Raw genomic sequence first — 21,372 nt, 5'->3', positions numbered from 1 at the left:
CTTCTCGTCTCTTCTCACCTGGAAATGCTCTTCCTTTATCTACCACCTACCCAGAATAGGATTTCTGCTATATGTATAGATCTCATTTCGATGTTAAAAATAGGTTCTCTTTGGTTTTGTCTCATGTCAATAAGTGAACAATACTCTGAAGAGTACAGTTACAGTACAATATGAATGTACCCTTTTACATTTTTAAGTAGCATATTCTCCTCCCCTTTTTTTTTTTTGTTTGTTTTAGGTTCTTGTGGTTTGTGGTTTTTTCTCTTCTGGATGCAAGCAGGCAGTCAAATAAAAAAATGTAAAGTTCTGTCTTTTTCTCCTTTTTACTTCCAACCTATGCTATTTGTATAAAGCCATTCCTGAAGGGAGAAGCAATTTAGTTCATATTTCTCTTGCTGACCATCGTATTATTGTAGAAGCAATCCAGAAGGGACAAGGCCTCGTATTTGTTGCCAGTAACATTTTTATGCCACTTAGAGATGACTATATGGTCCTTGAAAAGAAAATCTGTAAATGCTACTGGCATCTGAAGGGTAATAAAATAGTAGGAATTTGAATGCTTTCTACCAGAAAACTGGAATGAATTTTGGATTGTGTGTTTTCTGTAGTAGTTTGATATTGAAACATGAATTGTGTTGTATATTCATAAAGAAATTATTTATTCTTGCTTGAAAATTTATTGTTCAGGATTTCTGTGACAGGGTTTTTATTTTTCTTTGTTGCATAAGTAAGATTTGATTACAGCTCTGTCTTTAATACTAAGAAAAAACATTTTATATTGCCTCAGACCTTGACTGAGCTATATAATAAATAATTAAAAGTATTGTAAAACTTACTTCAGTAGCTTTCCAAGTTACTAGGTAGAGTAGCAAAAAAAATAAAACCAATAGGTATTGTTAATCCCATTTACATATTCTGAGAAGTTTTGGGAAAGTACAATAGACACTTATGATAAATATACTTCAGTTTCTCATGCAAGTTTTATTGACTCTGAGGAAAAATACAATTCTGGCAACTTATTCCCAGTCCTCCTCCTACTTCTCATAGAGTTCATAGAAATCGCAGATTTGGGTCAGCCTCAACAGGTGACAAAAGTTTTATCAATCATCACTCTGAGGCATAGTATACTTTCTTTCTTGACTATTTATGGATTCCACAGTTTCCTGGATTGCCTATCCCACTGTTTCACTGCTCCTTCTGTTAGAAAAATGTTCTTATTTTCCATCTGAAAAGTCATAGCATGTATATATATATATATGTTTTTTATATATATATACTTAGTCCCATTTGACATGAAGGCAATTACATTCATGTGAGGCATGTGCAGTTATAATTGTCTCTCTTCATAACAAAACAGCAAAGAAAATTCCTTCATGCATTTATTGAATTAAAGTTTTCATACTTTTTACTGGAAGTTAATATAAACATGCAGAACCAAAAAATGCATTTGTTTAAATCAAGCAGTTCCTTCCCTAGTATAAAAGGAGAAAGTGACTTGATTAAACAACTCCCTTTTCCCCAAGAACCAGTGTGTATTGGTTACTGATTTGACTCTTCAACTGATTTTAGATTAAAAAATATTTACTGACATCTCTTGTTAAAGGTTTCAAAATACAAAATTTGCAAAATTTGCAAAAATTTGCAAAGGGTGAGAAGTCCACCAAATGTAGATACTCCAGGAAAATCTGAAATATTGACTGTAAAACAAAATAAAAAAAAAATCCCACTAAGTGCATTTATCAAATCACCTGTTCAAGGGGATTTAACCAATATTTTAGAAGATGTGTAGCACTTCGTAAGCTTGTCTGTGAAGGTAAGGACAATTAAAGATAGAATTCTTTTGTCTGCACTGAAATGGAGACTCAATTTCCCAAAAAACTGTGGTGGCAGTTTGAAGTAATATGAAGTCCATCTCCACAGTGCAAGATAGCAAACTTGTAGTATCCAGCTGCATTAGGAAAATTCTGAAATTATGTAAAAGATACTGCAGATATCCTTGAATGGAGTTTTTGCCCTCTGGTACTGTAACTTCCTGATCAAGGAGGATAACACAATAGTTTTGAAGTTTTTGTGGCAAGAAGGTGGAAGATGATGTGACTCAATGTTTTTATTCAGACAATGATCTTTATTTCCCCTTTTACTTACACATTTTTGTAAGCTGATGTGTGACTGCCTTCTGTTTGAATTTGTGTTCCTCTGTCTACCCTCACTAAGAAATACAGTCACTCTCACCCCATATACTTCTGTTCTATATTGAAATACTGCTCTAGGATAAAATCAGATGTCTGCTCTCCCTGTGATAACTTTCATGAGAGAGGATGGGGTCTGAGTTTACATGTGATGTGCACAGACAATGTTATACTAGATTCTGGATGGAATATTTATAGGTAATAGGCAACATTTATTTTCAAAAATCAGCAGAATTAAGTTATAAAAATAATGAGATGCACTGTAAGTAAGAAGACATATATAGGTTCACATATTAGATTAGCTTTTATTTAGCACATGGAGAGTTCTTACTCCCTGTTACAAATATTGGATTACAGGGTGGCTGAATGCTTGAATTAAAGGGTGTACTTAAATATTGTTGCAAATTATAGTCTTGACATGGTGTGACTGTAAAGTCTGATGGAGTAAAGTAATAGCAGTAAGTATAGATGATAAATAATACAGATTTGTACACAGTTCTTCCCCACAGACACTGAGTGGCTTATGTTCTTTGTCCACTTAGTTTCTTGTGTTAGGATGTCAAGCAATTGCTTAACTTTAACTTATTTTGGCAAAGCCAATCTTTTTTACCATGCCTATTGAATTATAAATAATGTTCATTTGAATTATAAAAACAAAATCCAAAAAACCCTGAAAGCAGTGTGCTTTGTTTGTAATTTTAAGCAAGGTCCGCTCTACACTGCGGTGGTAAAGAACTCCTCCTCTGTTGTGCGTTCAGACTGATTTACAGCTGATGTGTTTTGCCAGCAATACCTCTATTGTCTTTATAATCATCATACCTGGTAACTGTAGCAACATGGCTGATCCAGATCCATTATTCTATTACACATTTCTGCTGAGTTTACAGAATGATTTTGTCTCTCCCTAGTCTTTGTTTTATGCCATCTGCTGAAAAACAGAGCTTATTCTCCTTGTGCTAAATCTGCATACAATATAATCAGAAGATGCTTTAACAGAGGTGTTCTTAATTATCACAAATTATCAAGAATAAAACTTAAAACCTTTAGGGCTAGGTACAGGGGGTACTGTTTCTGAGACAAAAACAGTGGGCTACAGAAGCCTTCCAGAGCATCTAATATTTGCCCAAGTCCATACTTCATCTGAATGGCTCTAATGACTTGCTTTACTTTTTTTTTTTTTACAATTAGTAATTATATGCACAACATTTAGAATATAAAAAAAAAGTCAGGAAAAAATAAAAAATTGAGTAATCATAGTATCTTTAATTGCTATGCTTTCAATATTTTGTGCTTGTGCAATATGAAATAGAACTCTGAGAGGCTCATGGGCTTTAAGGATAACATGGCATGTTTCTCTCACCTCCCACTTGCTTTGCTCTATCATCCCTTCCTGCAGCTGCTCCTGATTAGCTGAGGATCAGGTGGACTTGGTCACTTATCAAATCCAGCTGGGAAATTGATTAATTTCTTTAAAAGAGCTCAGGTAAAAGGAAATACTTTACTACAAGAGGGCCTGGAGGGAGAGGGATAGAGAGGTTATAAGCTGATCAATTAGATGTAGAAGAAAAGTGTGTCTTGTTGAGAACCTGAGTAGGCATGGAGGGCTTGGAAACTCTGAAGAGTTCATTCTCTGCAAGAATGAGAAGAATCAAAAGAGTTGAGAAGAAGTGAAGGCTTTTATAATCTGATTTTCTTTGAAGTGTTTTTGTTTGTTCTCTGCTCTCTGACTGGAAAAGATAGAGGTATAGTTGCCTGGGGTGGGTACTAAGCAAGCCAAGTGACTGACGATGAGAATTAACTTGGGAGTAAAAAACTGGAATAGAAAGTCTGTTCTTTGCCAGGGAACAAGCAGATGATTTCTTTAGGGAACCAAAGTGGTCAGTTTCTGAAACTAAATCAGCAGTGCTGAGACATTAGAAGCACTGAGTGCATCTGGCTGGTCCCTTGGAGTGCAAGGGTGTTCAAGGAGCCCAGAGCAAAACATTTGGTTTCCTTATTTGATCTGGAAAGTTGGACACTAAACCTCAGTGCTGAAGTTGCCTTTGGAAAAGATGAGTGGGGAAGAGGGGTGCATGACTGCTAAAACGTAGAGGAATTGAGTAGTCAAGCTCCTCAAGTGGATCAAAAGGAATATTGCTGGAACTGATCCATTTATTCATAGTTTTGCTATGAAAGCTTATTTTTAAGGCAAAAAAAATCTTGGCTTAATTTACAAATCAAGTTTTTATGTGTAAAATGGCTTTAAGCTGACTGTGTCTCTGGAAAGAAGGAAGACTAGTTGAACTGGGTGACTTCAGAGGATCTGACTCCCATTATTTCTACTTATTTTCCTAAAAGCATAGAATCATGGAATCATTAAGTTTGGGAAAGATTTCTAAGATCCTAAGATTTCTAAGTCCAACCGTAGCCATGATGACTAAACCATATCCTGAAGTGCCACATCTGCACACCTCTTGAACACCATGACAGCACTGACCGACCACCAGCTGCATTTAACGCCATTTGCCACAACTCTTTGGGCCCAGTCGTCCAGCCAGTTTTAAATCCACCTGTCTGCCATGGGCTGCAAGTTTTTTGAGGAGAATGCTGTGGGAGACAGGCTTCACTAAAGTCCAGGTAGACACCTGGTCCTCAGCCTTTCCCTCATCCTCTGGGTGGGGTCAGGTTGGTTAAGCAGGACCTGCCATTCATGAACTCATGATGGCTGAGCCTGGTCCTGCTATTATCCTGCACTTGCTGTGTGAGTGCACCCGAGATGAACCACTTCATAATCTTCCCTGGTACCAAGGACAGGTTTACAGGCCTGTAGTTCCCCAGGTCCTCCTTTTGGCCCTTTTTGTAGATGGATGTCACATTGGCAAGCCTCCAATCATCTGGCACCTCTCCTCTTAACCTGAATTGCTGATAGATGATGGAGAGCAGCTTGTCAACCTCCTCCACAAACTCCCCCAGCATTCTTGGGTGAATCCCATCAGGTCCCATAAACTTGTGAGTGTGCAGGTGGCATAACAGGTGGTTAACTGCTTCCTCCTGGATTTCAGGGAACTGATGCTGCTCAGGAGGCTGAATTCCCTGAGGATAATGGGTCTGATTATTAAAGGCTGAGGCTAAGGCAGCATTAAGTACCTCAGCCTTTTCCACATCCTTGATAGCAGTGTTCCCCACTGCATCCAGCAAAGGGTGGATGTTTTCCTTGGCTTTCTTTTCATTGTTAATGTATTTGTATAAATCAATTTTATTATCCCCCATGACAGCAGCCAGGTTGAGTTCTAGCTGGCCTTTTGCCTTTTTGATGTTCTGTCTGCAAGACCTAACTAGATCCCTGTATTTTTGCTTTTGAAGTAACAGGAGTGTCGCTAAAGACAGTGTAAGAAATGTTCCAGGCACCATGTACTAAATGAAGTTCAGTTTAACTTATTTTTGTCTTTGTAGTCCATTTTGTGCTGTCAGATTGAGGCAAATAATTGTTTTGTTTCATTGTAGGGAAAGGTGAACATGGGAAGCCATACCCCCTTACAGAGGAAGACCATGATGATTCTGCTTATAGGGAAAATGGCTTCAACATATTTGTTAGCAACAATATAGCGCTGGAACGATCCCTGCCAGACATCCGACATCCAAAGTATGTAAATTGATTCCTGGACTGTTTGATTTTAAGGTCTTTTTATCTTTCTTTTTTTATATAACCTGTTTTCCCAGAAGGTGACCCCTCAGCCAAGAAAATGCAGCTATTTCATTAAATAGGAGCTGGAAAATTAATCACCATTGTTAAATCATTCTATACCTACCTTTTAAACTCCTATCTCTTAGTAACACATTAGGGCTACAGAGGCCTCTTTTTTTTAATTGGAGAATCATTTTTGTGGAGTTTCATGTAGCAATTTATTTATTCTGTATAGTTTTTAAGGTTCTCCTTTGGTAATAGCTACACATCTTTGGGCTCGGAGGCAAGGTGAGAATTTGCATTAAATTTTTGGCTAAGTGTTTGAGTCCGTGTCTCCAAAATATTTTTTTTCTTTTGTTACACGAAAGGTAGAAGCAATCCAATAGCTACAGTTTATCAGGTGCTGATACTACATCTGATTTATGCAGTGCAGAATAAAAAACAGGATGAGCAATGATGGAATGCACATGCAAAATTAGAGAGGCTTGAATGATGTTATTGTTCCTTGATAGCAGTAATATTCTATAGAGAAACAGGATTAAGATTATTCTGGAATGTACCACTGATCTGAAAATTATTAATGCAGTTCTCAGCAAACATTTCTTTTCATGCTCTGTAATTTTTAGCTGCCTTATACAAAGAGGAAAGCTTCCTATCTGTAATAGGAAAGGACATGTATGCCTTTCTAGGCTTTGGGCTGTAGTCCTCTAGAATTATTCTGAGCTCTAAACAAAGAGAGGACTTAGTTTGTCTCTTTTCGTGGTGTTTTTGCTCTTTTAATTGGGTGTTGCACAATTAAGTTATGGGGGAAAAGGTACAGGAGTGTGACAAAACTAATTGTCTCGATGAGCAGGCTTGTATTTTCCTTTGGATACAATTCCCTCTATTGTACAATATTAAAGGTTAACGTAGCTGCTCAGTTATCAACCTGTACAATTGTGCTCTGTGAATTAGTTTGAAATTCTTCAGGGAACTGAACAGAAATTGAGAACTTGGCAGAAGTTCTTGGTGTGGCATTGTGGGGAGAAAAATACCATGGCAACTAACACTTCTTGTTCTGTCAAATGTAAGCTGTCCTCTTCAAAGAATGAACAGTATGTAAAGGCAAGACTTTAAAAAATACAATGGAGTCTTTAACAACAACAACAAAAAATTAAAGAAATCTTATATTGGAGGTGTTTATTTGATTGCCATGCTGCACTATTTTGAGAAGACACTGTCTTTAAGTTCATATATGTTAGTATTGTTTGCATAGAATTAAGTCCAAAGAAACAGCTTTTTTTCATTAGCAAGCAGTATGTTTTATGTAGTTTGTTTGCTTTTAACATTGCCAAGTTACCTGAAATTATTTCTAGGAAGAGTGCTTTTAAGAAGTGCTAATGTACAGCTGTAGAGTATCAAAGCTGTGTTAAATGACATTGTTGACATAATAAATATATTCACCAAGCATTCTTTTCTGTTAACAAAACCACAGAGGACAATTGCTAAATACAGAAGAATCTGGTGTGTTTATCTTCCCTTTGTGTTTCTGTAGTTTGGTCTTCTGTCAGCTTCTCATCTGCTACCATCCACACTGTCAATGACATTCCTGTGCATGTTCCCAGAAGCAATGTGAGCGATGTGTTGTCAGAAATGACATACTAGGAACAAGTTGGTGCTCTACCAGCCTTTCTCCACTCCTCTTTTCCCTGCACAAATCCACTGGTGACTTTCACCTAAGTTTGTGTGACTTTCTGTTTGGGAAGCTTGAATCCTAAGGTATCTGCATCATTTTCATGTTCTAATTCAGCTAGGTTCCTATAGTGCTCAATGAAGTCTTGCATGGTGGACGTTTTGATTTCCTGAGTGGCTTAACTTGTCTTATGTCCTCTTAACCTTCCGTGTGTTAAACACTTATCATATGAATAGTTCATTAGTTAATTGACTGTACCGCTTAGCATCTAAATGTAAAGACAAAAGATGTTCTTGTGCGAAAATTGCATACAAGTAGTACACTGATTAAGGTGACAAAGCTGGGCTCAATACTTCTTTTGGTTATACCTTTGAGCAAGTCTGTCTTGAACTTCCAAGAGACACATGATTCTGACAATACTTTCTGACTACTGTCAGAAACCAGCCAATTTCCCAGCTGCTGTATATTAAATATGATGCAGGCCACTCTCAGACTGCACTTCACTTTTGGAAAAGCATTCTCTCTTCAGAAGCATGTATGAACTACTGATTTAGTGAAAATAAAAGTCCTGGTCACCTAAACTGGAAGGCAGCATTATGAGTTTTGTGTTGTAATGAGAGTTGGCAATGGAATTACTATTTATTAGAATTTCTGTACCAACACACAAAGGTAGTTTTTTCAATTTTTCTCTTCACTTGCACCATGTCACTTTCTGTAGTCTGGAGTACAACAAACCTACTAAAGCTAGGAAAAATGCTGGCAGTATTGTTTTCTAGTCTAGAGAGACAAATACACTTATTCTAATTATTTAATACAGTAGCTGACATTAATTCTTATCTTTGCAGCATTATTAAATAGTCTGCTGTTCATGCTGGTTTTGTTCAAAGAAGCAAAATGAATTGGTAACATACTGAATACTGCTCCAAACATGATTTTAGTGAGACTTGGAAGAATGATTGCAATCATCTAGTCTGAACAGTGAATATAAATGTTGTGATATATGCTGTTTCAAACTCCTAAGTGTTTGTAAACTAGAGCATCCATTTTTTTAAGTTTTTCATTCTTGAATTGAGGAATTCAAGCTAATTCCTGATGCTAATAGAATAACAAGCATTGTCATTTCAAATCCTCGGGTTTGGTATGTTTGTATATCTTGATTTCAACAAGTCTTTTCTTCTACAATTTGTAATTTAATTGTTGATAACTTGTGTAGCCACAGAGCAGTTGCATAAATCCTTGTTGGTTTGCCTGAGTAATCTGTCACAAGAAATCTTGTCTTTTTTGAGGTTTCCCTGAGCATAGATAGAATCATTTTATACTGAAGTTCTTTGTGTTCATATTGTGCAATAAGGATGCCCAACCTAATTTTTGTGATGTCTGTTTTTTAGTCAGTATAGGCTGTAGTCAGTGTTTCCAGTTGCTGACTGCTCGGTTTGCAGTTAACTGTGTGATATGATGGCCTTTCGCTGTCACTCCCAGCACTTCTCAGAAGTCAGAACTGTGCTCATTTCTCTTACGCTGTAAATTTTTCACAGACCTCAGAAGAAATGCATTACGCATATTTCTTTGAATATGAAGTTTAGCTAAAGGCTGTGAGATGATCTGTGTCCTGAACAGTAATGAGATTTTCTTTTTAATAATGAAAAAAGCAAATTTCACTCTACTTGTTCTGCATAACCGAAACTCTCCGACTCTCCTTTCTTGTTAGCAGCAGAAGCTGAGAGAAAAAAAGCCTAACTGCTTTTGCTCTCTAAACACTTGAATGTGGCATAGTTGCTGTTCCTTGTATTTTTAGAAGTGGCTAAAATGAATATGTGATAGAATTTCTTAGGGGGGCTTTGTTGGGGAGTTTTGGTTTTATCTTTTTGTGTCTTTGGAATAGTCGCGGAGTTACTGTTAATCCTTAATTATGTTTTAGTAAACTTTGTGGAAAAACTAGAATTACTAGACTCACATGGGTAAGGGATATATTATATAAATATAGTTTTATAGTCATGCAGTAGTTTGTATCAGAATCCTCTAAAAATTTTCAGTTACTACATTGAGTGTATTTAATTGCTTTCTTTTTATAAATGCAGTCAATTTGTCACAGCTTAAGCTACGTATATTGTCCTTGAAAATAAAATTGAAAAAAATCTATCTTTAATCCAGTACTCCAAGATAGATTCCAATGCATTCTCAAATCATGATTTAAAGAAAAGCATAGCTTGTCCTAACTCAAAACACTAGAAGAAAAATTATTTAATCTAATTAAAGTCTACTGAACTTCACAGTATTTAATAAGGCTCATGGAATTAATTAGTTGTTTGGATTGATCTTCAATTGAATTTTTGATTATATGTTAGAAAAAACTAAAAGAGTAGGTGGTTTCTTTCTAGTTCCATTCCACTTTTGGAAATCAGAAATGTCTTCATATACACATATAGGCTTCATTGCTTCATACCACTGTTTACTAGTATTAGCCTAATCTCACCTGGCTACAGAGCAACTTGTTGAACTCAAATTGTGATTTTAGTGGGGTAGTGAGAAAGCTGGAGGTTATTACTCTGTTTTTGGAAGCATTTTGTGTAGCTACTGAATAATGTAGTGAAGGTGAAAACGCACGTGATCCAAAACATTGTAGGCAATGCCCTTGTTTCCAAGCCTTAGACTGTTCTCTGCAATTGCCTCAGGGCATCCGATTTCATAGAATCATAGAATCAACCAGGTTGGAAGAGACCTCCAAGATCATCCAGTCCAACCTATCAACCAGCCCTAACCAATCTACTAGACCATGGCACTAAGTGCCTCATCCAGTCTTATCTTGAACATCTCCAGGGACAGTGACTCCACCACCTCCCTGGACAGCCCATTCCAATGGACAATCACTCTCTCTGTGAAGAACGTCCTCCTAATATCCAGGCTATACCTCCCCTGGCACAACTTGAGAACCCCCACCTGGCTACAACCTCCATTCAGGCAGTTGTAGACAGCAATGAGGTCTCCCCTGAGCCTCCTCTTCTCCAGGCTAAACAACCCCAGCTCCCTCAGCCTCTCCTCATAGGGTTTGTGTTCCAGACCCCTCACCAGCTTCGTCACCCTTCTCTAGACACATTCTAGTACCTCAGTATCTTTCTTGATTTGAGGAGCCTAGAACTGGACACAGTTCAACCAGCATTCTTTCTGTCCCTTTCTGTCTGGCTGCTCTCCAGCCACTCTGTCCCCAGCCTGTAGTGCTGCTTGGGGTTGTTGTGGCCAAAGTGTAGAACCCTGCACTTAGCCTTGTTAATTCTCATCCCATTGGCCTCTGCCCACCCGTCCAGCCTGTCAAGATTCCTCTGCAGGGCCCTCCTACCCTCCAACAGATCAATACTTGCTCCTAACTTGATGTCATCTGCAAACTTACTGATGGAATCAGTTCTCTTGTCCAGATCATCAGTAAAGATATTGAATAGGATGGGGCCCAGCACTGATCCCTGGGGGACACCACTAGTGACTGGCTGCCAGCTGGATGTGACACCATTCACCACCACTCTCTGGGCCTGGCCCTCGCCCTCCAGCCAGTTCTTGACCCATTTCAGAGTGAATCTGCCCAGAGTGAATTTGAAGTGTGGTTTTGGCCTTCTTTCTCTGTCATACCTCCTCTTAGTTCCCCTAGTAATTGATAGTAGCAAATAACATGGGATAGTTCCTAAATGCTTTCTGGCTGCTTTGTCTCCTTTTTATATGAGAGCATCAGCTAAAATATGGGTAATGAGTGATGATTACCCTTCTGTCTTTTTGGTGAAAAACAGCATGTGGCACTTAACAGGCCAGTGAGGAGAGTCCAAGCTTGATAGGTCTGCTTCTTTTACTGAAAAGAATTTGATGAAAGAGATAAGCTGTTTATGCAAGTGGAGGAAAGTAGTTCTTGGGTGTTCAGATCCCTTGTGTGTTACTTAGTATCCAGTAAAGCCTGCCATGCTGCTGAGGAAATAGCAAGCAGCAGTAAACGTAACTGTGAAATCTAAAGTTAATACGGACAGGAATACTGAGGGATTTTTACCTTCCAGCCAGTTCTGCATGTCTGGGATAGGCAAAGCTGTTTTAGTATTTGGCAGTGGTTAAAGCCAGTACTTTTAACTCTCAAATAATATAACACTAAAATTGATGTGTAACACTGGAAGCACGTGTAACTTCACTGATGTCTGTGAGAAATGTAGAATATTCTGGATATCTGTACCTTTGCAGTTCACAGGTGAAAGTCATGATGTATGCTGTCAATTTAATAGTTTTATGGCAAGCCTCAGTATACCTTCCTTTTTCTCATATATACATTTTTGCTTCCTTTCCAAGTTTTTTTTTTTTTTTGTATAATTAGGCATGTAGCTAATGTGAATTTATCTAAGAATGGATACTTATTAAGCAAATGAAAAGCCAGTTAGAATATTAACAGAGGAAGTGCCAGCACTACATTCTCAATGGCAATAGAATTAACTATTACACTTCATATAGTAAGGACAGGAAATGTGCAGTAAGGCTGGAATGAAAGTACAATTTCCTATTTTTGCCTGGCTTCATTATGAATAACCTCACTGAGCTGTAGTTTTGTGAAGGGTGTGCTAGCCACAAGATGTGGTAACAGGTATTAGAACTTACTGATTATGCTGGTATATGTGGTCCAAGAGGCACTCTCATTACTTGCTCCTCTTTCTACTGGCAGTGAATTGTTATTACAGACACTGTATATCACAGACCTAGTGATATCTTGCCCAGTATTTTGTCTCATATATATTGTATGGAAGATGAAGCTGGGAGAGGTGTGAAGCTGGTCACATACTGCTCTGAAAGAAAGTAGAGAAGACATGTATTCAGGTCACAGAAGGACTGTCTCAAACTACAGATATTTCTGTAACTTTCTGTGATGGTTTGAAACTGTCTTTTTAATTTTTCCTTGCAAAGTTCAGAACAGAGAAAGTGAAAGAATGTAAATAAGTCACTATTGGGTGTAAGAAAGCAAAATAACAATTGTTCTAAACACTTCCATTGGATAGATAGAAATGTTTAAGAACTATTACCCAAAACAAAGTAGGCACTCTGCACATTCTGCGTTCGGCAGTGGGGGCAGTTGCTGGGCTGTCTGGCTGCTGTTTCTTCTTCTCTTCTGGCTGAAGATAACACACTGACCTTGGCAGCTAAGTTAACAACTTTCTGCTTAACTAACTCTGCTTCTCTGTCCAGGGGGGTCTGGGGGGGAAGCTCCTGGGAGAGGGAGGCCCCTTTGGGAGGGTCCCCTTGGGGGGAAGCAAAGGGAGATCGATTGTGCTTTTTCTGTTGATTGTATATATTTATGAATGTTGTGAATTTTGTATATTTGTACATATTCATTGCATTTCATTGTAGATTTTAGACTCTGCTTGTAAATACAGCTTTTCATTTGCTTCCAGACTGGGCTAGCCTGGTTATTGTCGGTGGGGGGGGAATTTCAGCTCACACCGACACACTTTTTATTTTTGGCACTCCAACTCGGGGCTCGATTGCTTGTGATTTATTTCCGCTCAGATTAGGAAGCAAAATGAAGCTGTTTTGGATTTTGAGTAATTTTATTTCATCTATTATCAGTGTGATTGTCTACAGATGGGCCGTTTCCTGCATGATAGACAAGATTGTGAGATATGTGGCATATAAGTCGTTTCTTTGGGTTAAGAACAAGTTACTGAATGTTGGTGAATTCTGTTATGGTCTTATTGGGCTAAGAAGCTATGGTAACTCAACTATGGATCTGCTAGCAGACACATATGAGTTTGTTACTCCTCTTACAACTACAGAGGGTCTTTGTAACCAGTGGTACCCTAGATATCTTGTGCTAGCCTTAATCTTAATTTTGTTGCTTCTTGGAATAATCATATGGCTACTGATAGCACTGTGTCAAGAAAGACATAAGGCTACTTGCTCTTCCAACTCTGCTGTGAATGTGAAAACCAAGCCAGTAAATTTGGTGGCCACTGTAACCAGAAAGCGTAAAGGAGATGCAGATGCTGCAGGAGATGGTGCAGATGGAGATGAGGGTCCTTCTACTCAGGGTCCCTCTCTTAAGAAAGATCCTTCTGGTGAGGAAGAGAGGGTTAGCCTTAAAACTCTGGTAGACCTCTTGAGACCCCACATGGATGATGGAGATGTAGGTCAGGATGTAGACCCTAGTAGATTAGCAACTGCTGGTAGTGCCTCTGAACTCAAAGAAATTCAACGGAGGATTAAAATAGGATTATGGGGACAGCGACCTCAGGATGATGATGATGATGATGATGATGATGATGAGGATGACATACAGTCAGCTAATGCACCCAGACAGGAAATTAGACATGTGAGGAAGGATTACATCAGAGGAGATAACGAGCCAGTCCTGTCTTGGCTAGCCAGGTGTTTTGATATGGGAGCCCCAGCATTGGTGGTAGGCGACAAGTCGGCCTCTCAGTTGGGGATGCTCTCAAAGGATACAGGCATAGACAGGCACCTAGGCAAGTGCATTGGTAAAGTTTCTCTGTGGGCACGCCTCCTACTGGCAGTCTCGCTGAGGTACCCCAGCAGAGATGATTTACCATGGAACCCTAAGCCTTGGACCACAATAGCTGAGGGAATCAAGCGTCTGAGAGAGTTTGCTGTGAGAGAAGTAATGTATGGAGATCATAAGACTCTGAATCCTGATGAAATTCCTGTTGGAACAGGCCTTGCCAAAAAGCTCATTAAGCTTGCTCCTCCTAATTATGCTACTATTCTGGCAAGCAGGATTGTGGCAAGAAATTATGGTGGAGCACCTCCTACTGTTGGCCATTTCACTGACCAAATGAGGCAGTTGGAGGATAGTCTTGCATGTACTTCTTTGGTTTCAGCCATTGAAACTTTGTCTGGAGAAATGAAGAATTGCATGAAAGAGCTGAAGGAGGAACTTAAAACCTCCATATCCAACTTGATGAAGGGGGATGATTCTAATTCCTCTTCCTCCAGATGGATACAAGTTTCAGCTGTTAGGAACAGACGTGCTCCAAGAAGGCCATTCCAGAATAGGTCAAACCAAAACAGACAGCAGAGGCAATCACGTGGCAGTATCTGGATAACTCTGCGTGATCAGTTTGGTGAGAACATGAACAGATGGGATGGTCAACCAACTTCTGATCTTTTCAAGAGGTTACGGGAGCTGCAGAGGGGCAGATCCCGAGGTAGCAATACCAGGAGGGTAGCTGTCGCTTCCTCAGTTTCCCAGAACAACTCTGATAGCTCCAACAGTGATCCTAATTCTGGTGCTGGACGTTGTGCCAGCTGTACATGTGGAGGTAATCCCCACCATTAGGGGTGCCCTGCCTTCCGCCAGGGGGAGGTAAGGGATAATGGAGATAACAGAATCTATTGGGATGTGTACATCCAGTGGCCTGGCACTTCAAAATTTCAGAAGTACAGGGCCTTGGTTGACACAGGAGCTCAGTGCACCATAATACCATCAAATTATCAAGGGGGAGAATCTATAACTATTCAGGGAGTCACTGGTGGATCTCAAGAGTTGTTTAAGATAGAGGTTGATATAAGTTTAACTGGGAAGCAGTGGAAGAAACATACTATTGTAACAGGTCCTAATGCACCTTGTATTTTGGGAATTGACTTTCTGAGAGAAGGGCGTTTTAAAGACCCTAAGGGTTACAAATGGGCTTTTGGAATAGCAACTGTAGAAATTGATGGAGGAAAATTGAAGTTGTCTATCAGACCTGAGCTTTCAGATGAATCTGCAGTTGTGGGACAACATGAGATAGAGGATGTAAAGCTGCCGGTTGCTTCTCAAACTGTGCATCACAGACAATACAGAACCAACCGTGACTCTTTGGTGCCCATTCAAAACTTGATTCGTCAGTTGGAGAGTCAGAAGGTCATCAGCAAAACTCATTCACCTTTCAACAGTCCAATCTGGCCTGTGAGAAAGCAGAATGGAGAGTGGCGTCTGACAGTTGATTTCCGTGCCTTGAATGAAGTAACTCCACCCATGAGTGCAGCTGTACCAGACATGATGGAACTCCAATATGAGCTGGAATCCAAGCAGGCCAAATGGTATGCTACCATAGACATTGCTAATGCTTTCTTCTCTATTCCCATAGCAGAGGAATGCAGGCCTCAGTTTGCTTTCACCTGGAGAGGCATTCAGTACACATTCAATCGTTTGCCCCAGGGGTGGATTCACAGTTCAACCATCTGCCATGCAGTGATCCATGATGCTTTGGAGAAAGGTGGAGCTCCAGAACACATTCAGTTCATCGATGACATCATCGTCTGGGGTGAGACTGCTGAAGAAGTCTTCGAGAAAGGTAACAAAATCATTGACATTCTCTTGCAAGCCGGTTTCGCTATCAAGCGAGACAAGGTGAAAGGACCTGCCAGAGAAATCCAGTTTCTGGGAGTGCGGTGGCAAGACGGTCGCCGTCACATCCCAATGGATGTGATAAACAGAGTCTCCACCATGGCAAATCCCACCAACAAGAAAGAAACTCTGCGTTTCTTAGGCATAGTGGGATTTTGGAGACTGCACATTCCTGGATACAGTCAGATTGTGAAACCTCTCTATGATGTGACTCGAAAGAGAAACAGTTTCCAATGGGGTCCTGAGCAACAAGCAGCCTTTGACCAGATCAAGCGAGAGGTAGTCCAAGCGATGGGTCTGGGACCTGTCCGAACTGGTCCAGACATTAAGAACATTCTGTACACGGCCGCGAGTGACAATGGTCCAACCTGGTGCTTATGGCAAAGAGCTCCAGGGGAGACACGAGGACGTCCTCTTGGTTTCTGGGGTCGTGGCTACAGAGGCTCAGAGGCAAACTACACTCCAACAGAGAAAGAGATTTTAGCTGCTTATGAAGGAGTGAAAGCTGCTTCTGAAGTGATTGGAACTGAGTCACAACTTCTTCTAGCTCCTAGATTGCCAGTTCTGAATTGGATGTTCAAAGGCAAAGGTTCTTCACCACATCATGCAACAGATGCTACCTGGTCTAAGTGGATGGCTCTGATAACACAGCGAGCTCGAATGGGAAATCTCGAAAGGCCTGGTTTGGTGGAGGTGATCACAAACTGGCCAGAAGGCACAAGCTGTGCAAAACCTCCAGAGGAGAGAGTAACTTGTGCAGAGGAAGCTCCTCCTTACAGTGATCTGTCTGATGATGAAAAGAGATATGCTTTGTTCACAGACGGTTCCTGTCGTCTGGTTGGGAACAAGCGGAGATGGAAATCTGCAGTGTGGAGCCCAACGCGCAGAGTTGCAGAAGCGAGAGATGGAGAAGGAGAATCCAGTCAATTCGCAGAGGTAAAAGCTGTCCAGCTAGCTCTTAACGTAGCTGAACGTGAGAGATGGCCAAAGCTTTATCTCTACACCGACTCGTGGATGGTAGCCAATGCCTTGTGGGGTTGGCTGAAAGACTGGAAGAAGAATGGCTGGCAGAGGAAAGGAAAGCCTATCTGGGCTGCAGATCTGTGGCAAGACATTGCTGCTCGCATTGAGAGAATCCCAGTGAAAGTGAGACACATCGATGCTCACATTCCTAAGAGCAAAGCTACAGAGGAACAACAACACAACCATCAGGCAGATCTAGCTGCAAGAGTTTCCCAGGTGGACACAAACTCTGATCCTGATCCTGATCTTGACTGGAAACACCGAGGTGAGCTGTTCTTAGCTCGGTGGGCCCATGACTCGTCAGGACATCAAGGCAGAGATGCAACCTACCGATGGGCTCGTGACAGATCCATTGACATTTCCATGGATGCTATCACACAAGTCATCCATGACTGTGACATTTGTGCTGCTATTAAGCAGGCAAAGCGGATCAAGCCCTTGTGGTACGGTGACCGATGGTCCAAGTACAAGTATGGTGAAGCCTGGCAGATTGACTACATCACTCTACCTCGTTCTCCATCTGGTAAGCAGTATGTGCTGACTATGGTAGAGGCAAGCACTGGATGGCTGGAAACTTATCCAGTTCCTCATGCAACTGCACGTAACACCATTCTTGGTCTGGAAAGACAAATCCTGTGGAGACACGGAACTCCAGAGAGGATTGAGTCGGACAATGGAACTCACTTCAAGAACAATCTTGTAAAAAACTGGGCCAAAGAGCACGGCATCGAGTGGATATTCCACATTCCCTACTATGCACCAGCTGCAGGGAAGATCGAACGCTACAACGGTTTGCTGAAAACCACTCTCAAAGCCATGGGGGGTGGATCTTTGAAAAACTGGGAGAAACATTTAGCACAAGCAACCTGGTTGGTGAATAGTAGAGGTTCAGTGAATCGAGCTGGACCTGCCCAGTCAGATTTGTTGCAAAAGGAAGAAGGTGATAGAGTTCCTGTTATCAGAGAAAAGAATCTGTTAGGCAAAACTGTTTGGGTATTTTCTCCTTCAGGAGAGGCCAAACCTGTCCGAGGGGTGGTTTCTGCTGAAGGTCCTGGTCACACCTATTGGGTGATGCAAGAAAATGGTGAAATTCAGTGTATTCCACAAAGAAATCTAACTTTGGCTGAGAGAGGTTAAATTCAGAGTGTTGCGCAGATACAGCATCGCGCCCAAGAGGAGAGTTCATGAGATCTACGGTGCACGAACCCTGAGAGCCCTGAGTCACCTGAGAGTCCCTGTTCCTTTCTTCGCTCCATCTGCGAGGAAACAAGCTGTTTGCTGTTTTTCCTGTGATTTGACTCTTTTGAATCATCTACATCTGAGATAGCCGGAATGGACTATGGTCTTTATTCACCTATTGTTGTAGATATTATTTTAGATTAGATAAATGATAGTAGCAGCCAATGGAATTGTTTAGAAGGGGTGGACTGTGGTGGTTTGAAACTGTCTTTTTAATTTTTCCTTGCAAAGTTCAGAACAGAGAAAGTGAAAGAATGTAAATAAGTCACTATTGGGTGTAAGAAAGCAAAATAACGATTGTTCTAAACACTTCCATTGGATAGATAGAAATGTTTAAGAACTATTACCCAAAACAAAGTAGGCATTCTGCACATTCTGCGTTCGGCAGTGGGGGCAGTTGCTGGGCTGTCTGGCTGCTGTTTCTTCTTCTCTTCTGGCTGAAGATAACACACTGACCTTGGCAGCTAAGTTAACAACTTTCTGCTTAACTAACTCTGCTTCTCTGTCCAGGGGGGTCTGGGGGGGAAGCTCCTGGGAGAGGGAGGCCCCTTTGGGAGGGTCCCCTTGGGAGGAAGCAAAGGGAGATCGATTGTGCTTTTTCTGTTGATTGTATGTATTTATGAATGTTGTGAATTTTGTATATTTGTACATATTCATTGCATTTCATTGTAGATTTTAGACTCTGCTTGTAAATACAGCTTTTCATTTGCTTCCAGACTGGGCTAGCCTGGTTATTGTCGGTGGGGGGGGAATTTCAGCTCACACTGACACACTTTCTCAAAAAAGAAGTGATTTAGGGATGTGTGTATGTGTATATATTAAATAAATTAGGCTACTTGCTGATATATTGGAATTCATAGATAATAAAGCATGAGGCTTAAACTGAAACGTAATTACAGCACTAGGATTCCTGCTGATACAAGCTTGCTTGAGAGGGATTTTGAGATGATAGAAAATTACCTCATGCATTCATTTTTTTCTATTATTTTTTTCCCAAGCCTAGTTTTAATATATATGGATAAGTAGATACATTTCTCAACACATGCGATTAGTTTTTTTTTTCCTAAGGTTTTTTCATGAATTATGATGGGTTTATACCTCACTAACCTCTAAAATAAAGTTCTGTAAACATAAACATGCTTTGTGTCGTAAAGCTTATCTGCTGCCTGAGTTCTTCCCTTGGTCAGAGAAACCTTTTGAAGGACAAAGTGGAGCAAAGTCACTGACTTTGGTTTCTTCAAAGTCATGGAGTGCTGCTGGAGTGACTCTGCATGACAGACAAAAATGATGCCATTTGACATAAAGTAACAAGCACTTAATTCAGCTCTATCAGCTCTGATGAAGTCCATGCTGAGGGAAGTCCATATATGAAGAACACAAGGCTTTACCCGTTTAGTTTCCAAGACCTGTTCTTTGTTAGTGCATTTAAGAGCAGTAACACAGATTATTTCTGCTGTACAATTCTGTTTATTTTTAAATTAAAAGAGCAATAATGTTTTGAAGAAGGTTTGTTTTTCTAGTAGGGAAAAGCATTGTGACATTTATTCAGGCCCATACTCAGTAATGCCTGCCTGCTTTCCAGCTGTGAGCCACTGTGAAAATAAAGGTTACTTTCTCCTCCATCAGCTCACAAGCTAATTTTACAGCCTCGTCAAATAACAGCAAAAATTACTGGTTAACATTGCTTTATCAGGCTTGGTTGACAAGGCTAGATTGGAACAGAAAGATGGTGTGACTGAAGCTTGTTTCTGTAAATTTAATACTTTGACATGCTAAGACAATTACTATGTAAATCTTCACTGTGAAATGTTTTGTCCTGGTAGTTTCCAGAGGGCCAGGAGCTATAGTTCTTTAGTAAAGGGGATGGAAAAGGGTCATATCTAAACAAACAAACAAACAAAAACAAAAACAAACTCAGTAAGAGAACATGCGCTGACAAAACCAGTGGGATGAAGTTGAAAATCTGTTTTGCTGTAACTTTCTCTGGCACTTGCTGTAAGAGGACAAAATTGGAGGTGGGCTACTTTTATGATCAAGTTACTGCCACAGTAGACTGCTACCTTGCTTCCTAAATGCAGCAAAGGGATGTCTGCGAGGCATTTAACTTTTTCGACACCATTACCTATCAGAAGGGGCAGTTTTCAAGGTTGTTGATGTGTCTAGAAGGCCCAGAGCCTTGTAACTGGCCAAGGCATTGCTACTGGCATCCTTTAATGTGCATAAAATACTGTTGTTGCTATATCCACAGGGTCAAACACATTGCTGCTTTTATGAATCAGCTTTTGCTGTAAAGTGTCTGAAATGATGCCAGTCCTGCTCTCCTTTCTCACAATTTTAGAAGCCTGTTTTCTTTCATTTGCTCTTCAACAGAGATGGTAGATTTCTACATGTTTATGTTAACATTCTATGCTGTGTAGAGGAAAAAATTTGCAGTTCTGTATCTTTTCTTAAACTAGCATGATGTTTTAGGACTTCTTTTCCTACATATAAACTCAGGGAGTTAAACAGAACTATCCCTGTACTTTGTAGTAGAAGCATGCTATTTCTTTATTTCTGCCCAGCTGAGGTGGCTAACCTACAAAATAAAATCATAATAATCTTAGTACTCTCAGTAGTGTAATTACAACTCCTTTTTACTACCTCTGTTTTTAGGAGTAGTCCTCTTGTATCAGTGCCTCCTGGAAATAGTTTCCAGGTGTTTGTGACAATTTTTTTGTTGTTTCTTCATCCCCTTATTCTTTCTAGAATGTTTGAAATACATGAGTTGCTTTCCAAGGTCTTAATACAGTCTCTCATTGGCAACCATTTATTCATTTTGAAAATTGCAACTAAAAGACTAGTTATTATTTGTCTGAAAAGCTCTGAATTTTTGTCTAGGGCAAAGGAATGGTTTAAGAATACAAAAATTTGAGCAACACACTTTAAAAAAAAAAAAAATCCAGTTAGCATAGTGGACTTCTACTTCCTAGTTTGTTTTTATAACAGCACCAGAATGCAGTAAGATTGTACTTCAGAAGCAATTTATTTTGGTTTAATACGTAACTTGCCACGTGCAGTAATGGTAAGCTAGGTTTTTCCCTAGGCAAAATGCCTAGTTTTCAAGAATGGTGTAAAAATTATACATATGTATGGTAATTTCATTTCTTCTAATCCAAGAAGCATCACTGTTAACAAACAGCTGGCAACAGCAGGTGAAGTTTTCAGTAGGTGGTTTTCTTAATTTGCA

At 40.0% G+C, this 21,372-nt stretch overlaps 1 protein-coding gene across 1 annotated transcript in view; it reads left to right on the top strand.

The window, feature by feature from the left end:
• Positions 1-21,372, top strand: part of GALNTL6 (polypeptide N-acetylgalactosaminyltransferase like 6) — a 408,048-nt gene that overhangs the window by 160,653 nt on the left and 226,023 nt on the right. Inside the window, exon 3 of the mRNA XM_054383096.1 lies at positions 5,673-5,811. Within this exon, the coding sequence (XP_054239071.1) occupies positions 5,673-5,811 (139 nt within the window). The remainder of the gene's footprint in view (positions 1-5,672; positions 5,812-21,372) is intronic.

Source organism: Indicator indicator, chromosome 8 (assembly GCF_027791375.1).
Source record: "Indicator indicator isolate 239-I01 chromosome 8, UM_Iind_1.1, whole genome shotgun sequence".
Classification (NCBI taxonomy): Eukaryota; Metazoa; Chordata; class Aves; order Piciformes; family Indicatoridae; genus Indicator; species Indicator indicator.
Note: the sequence above shows the minus strand (reverse complement) of the source record. Positions and strands in the feature narration are given on the sequence as shown.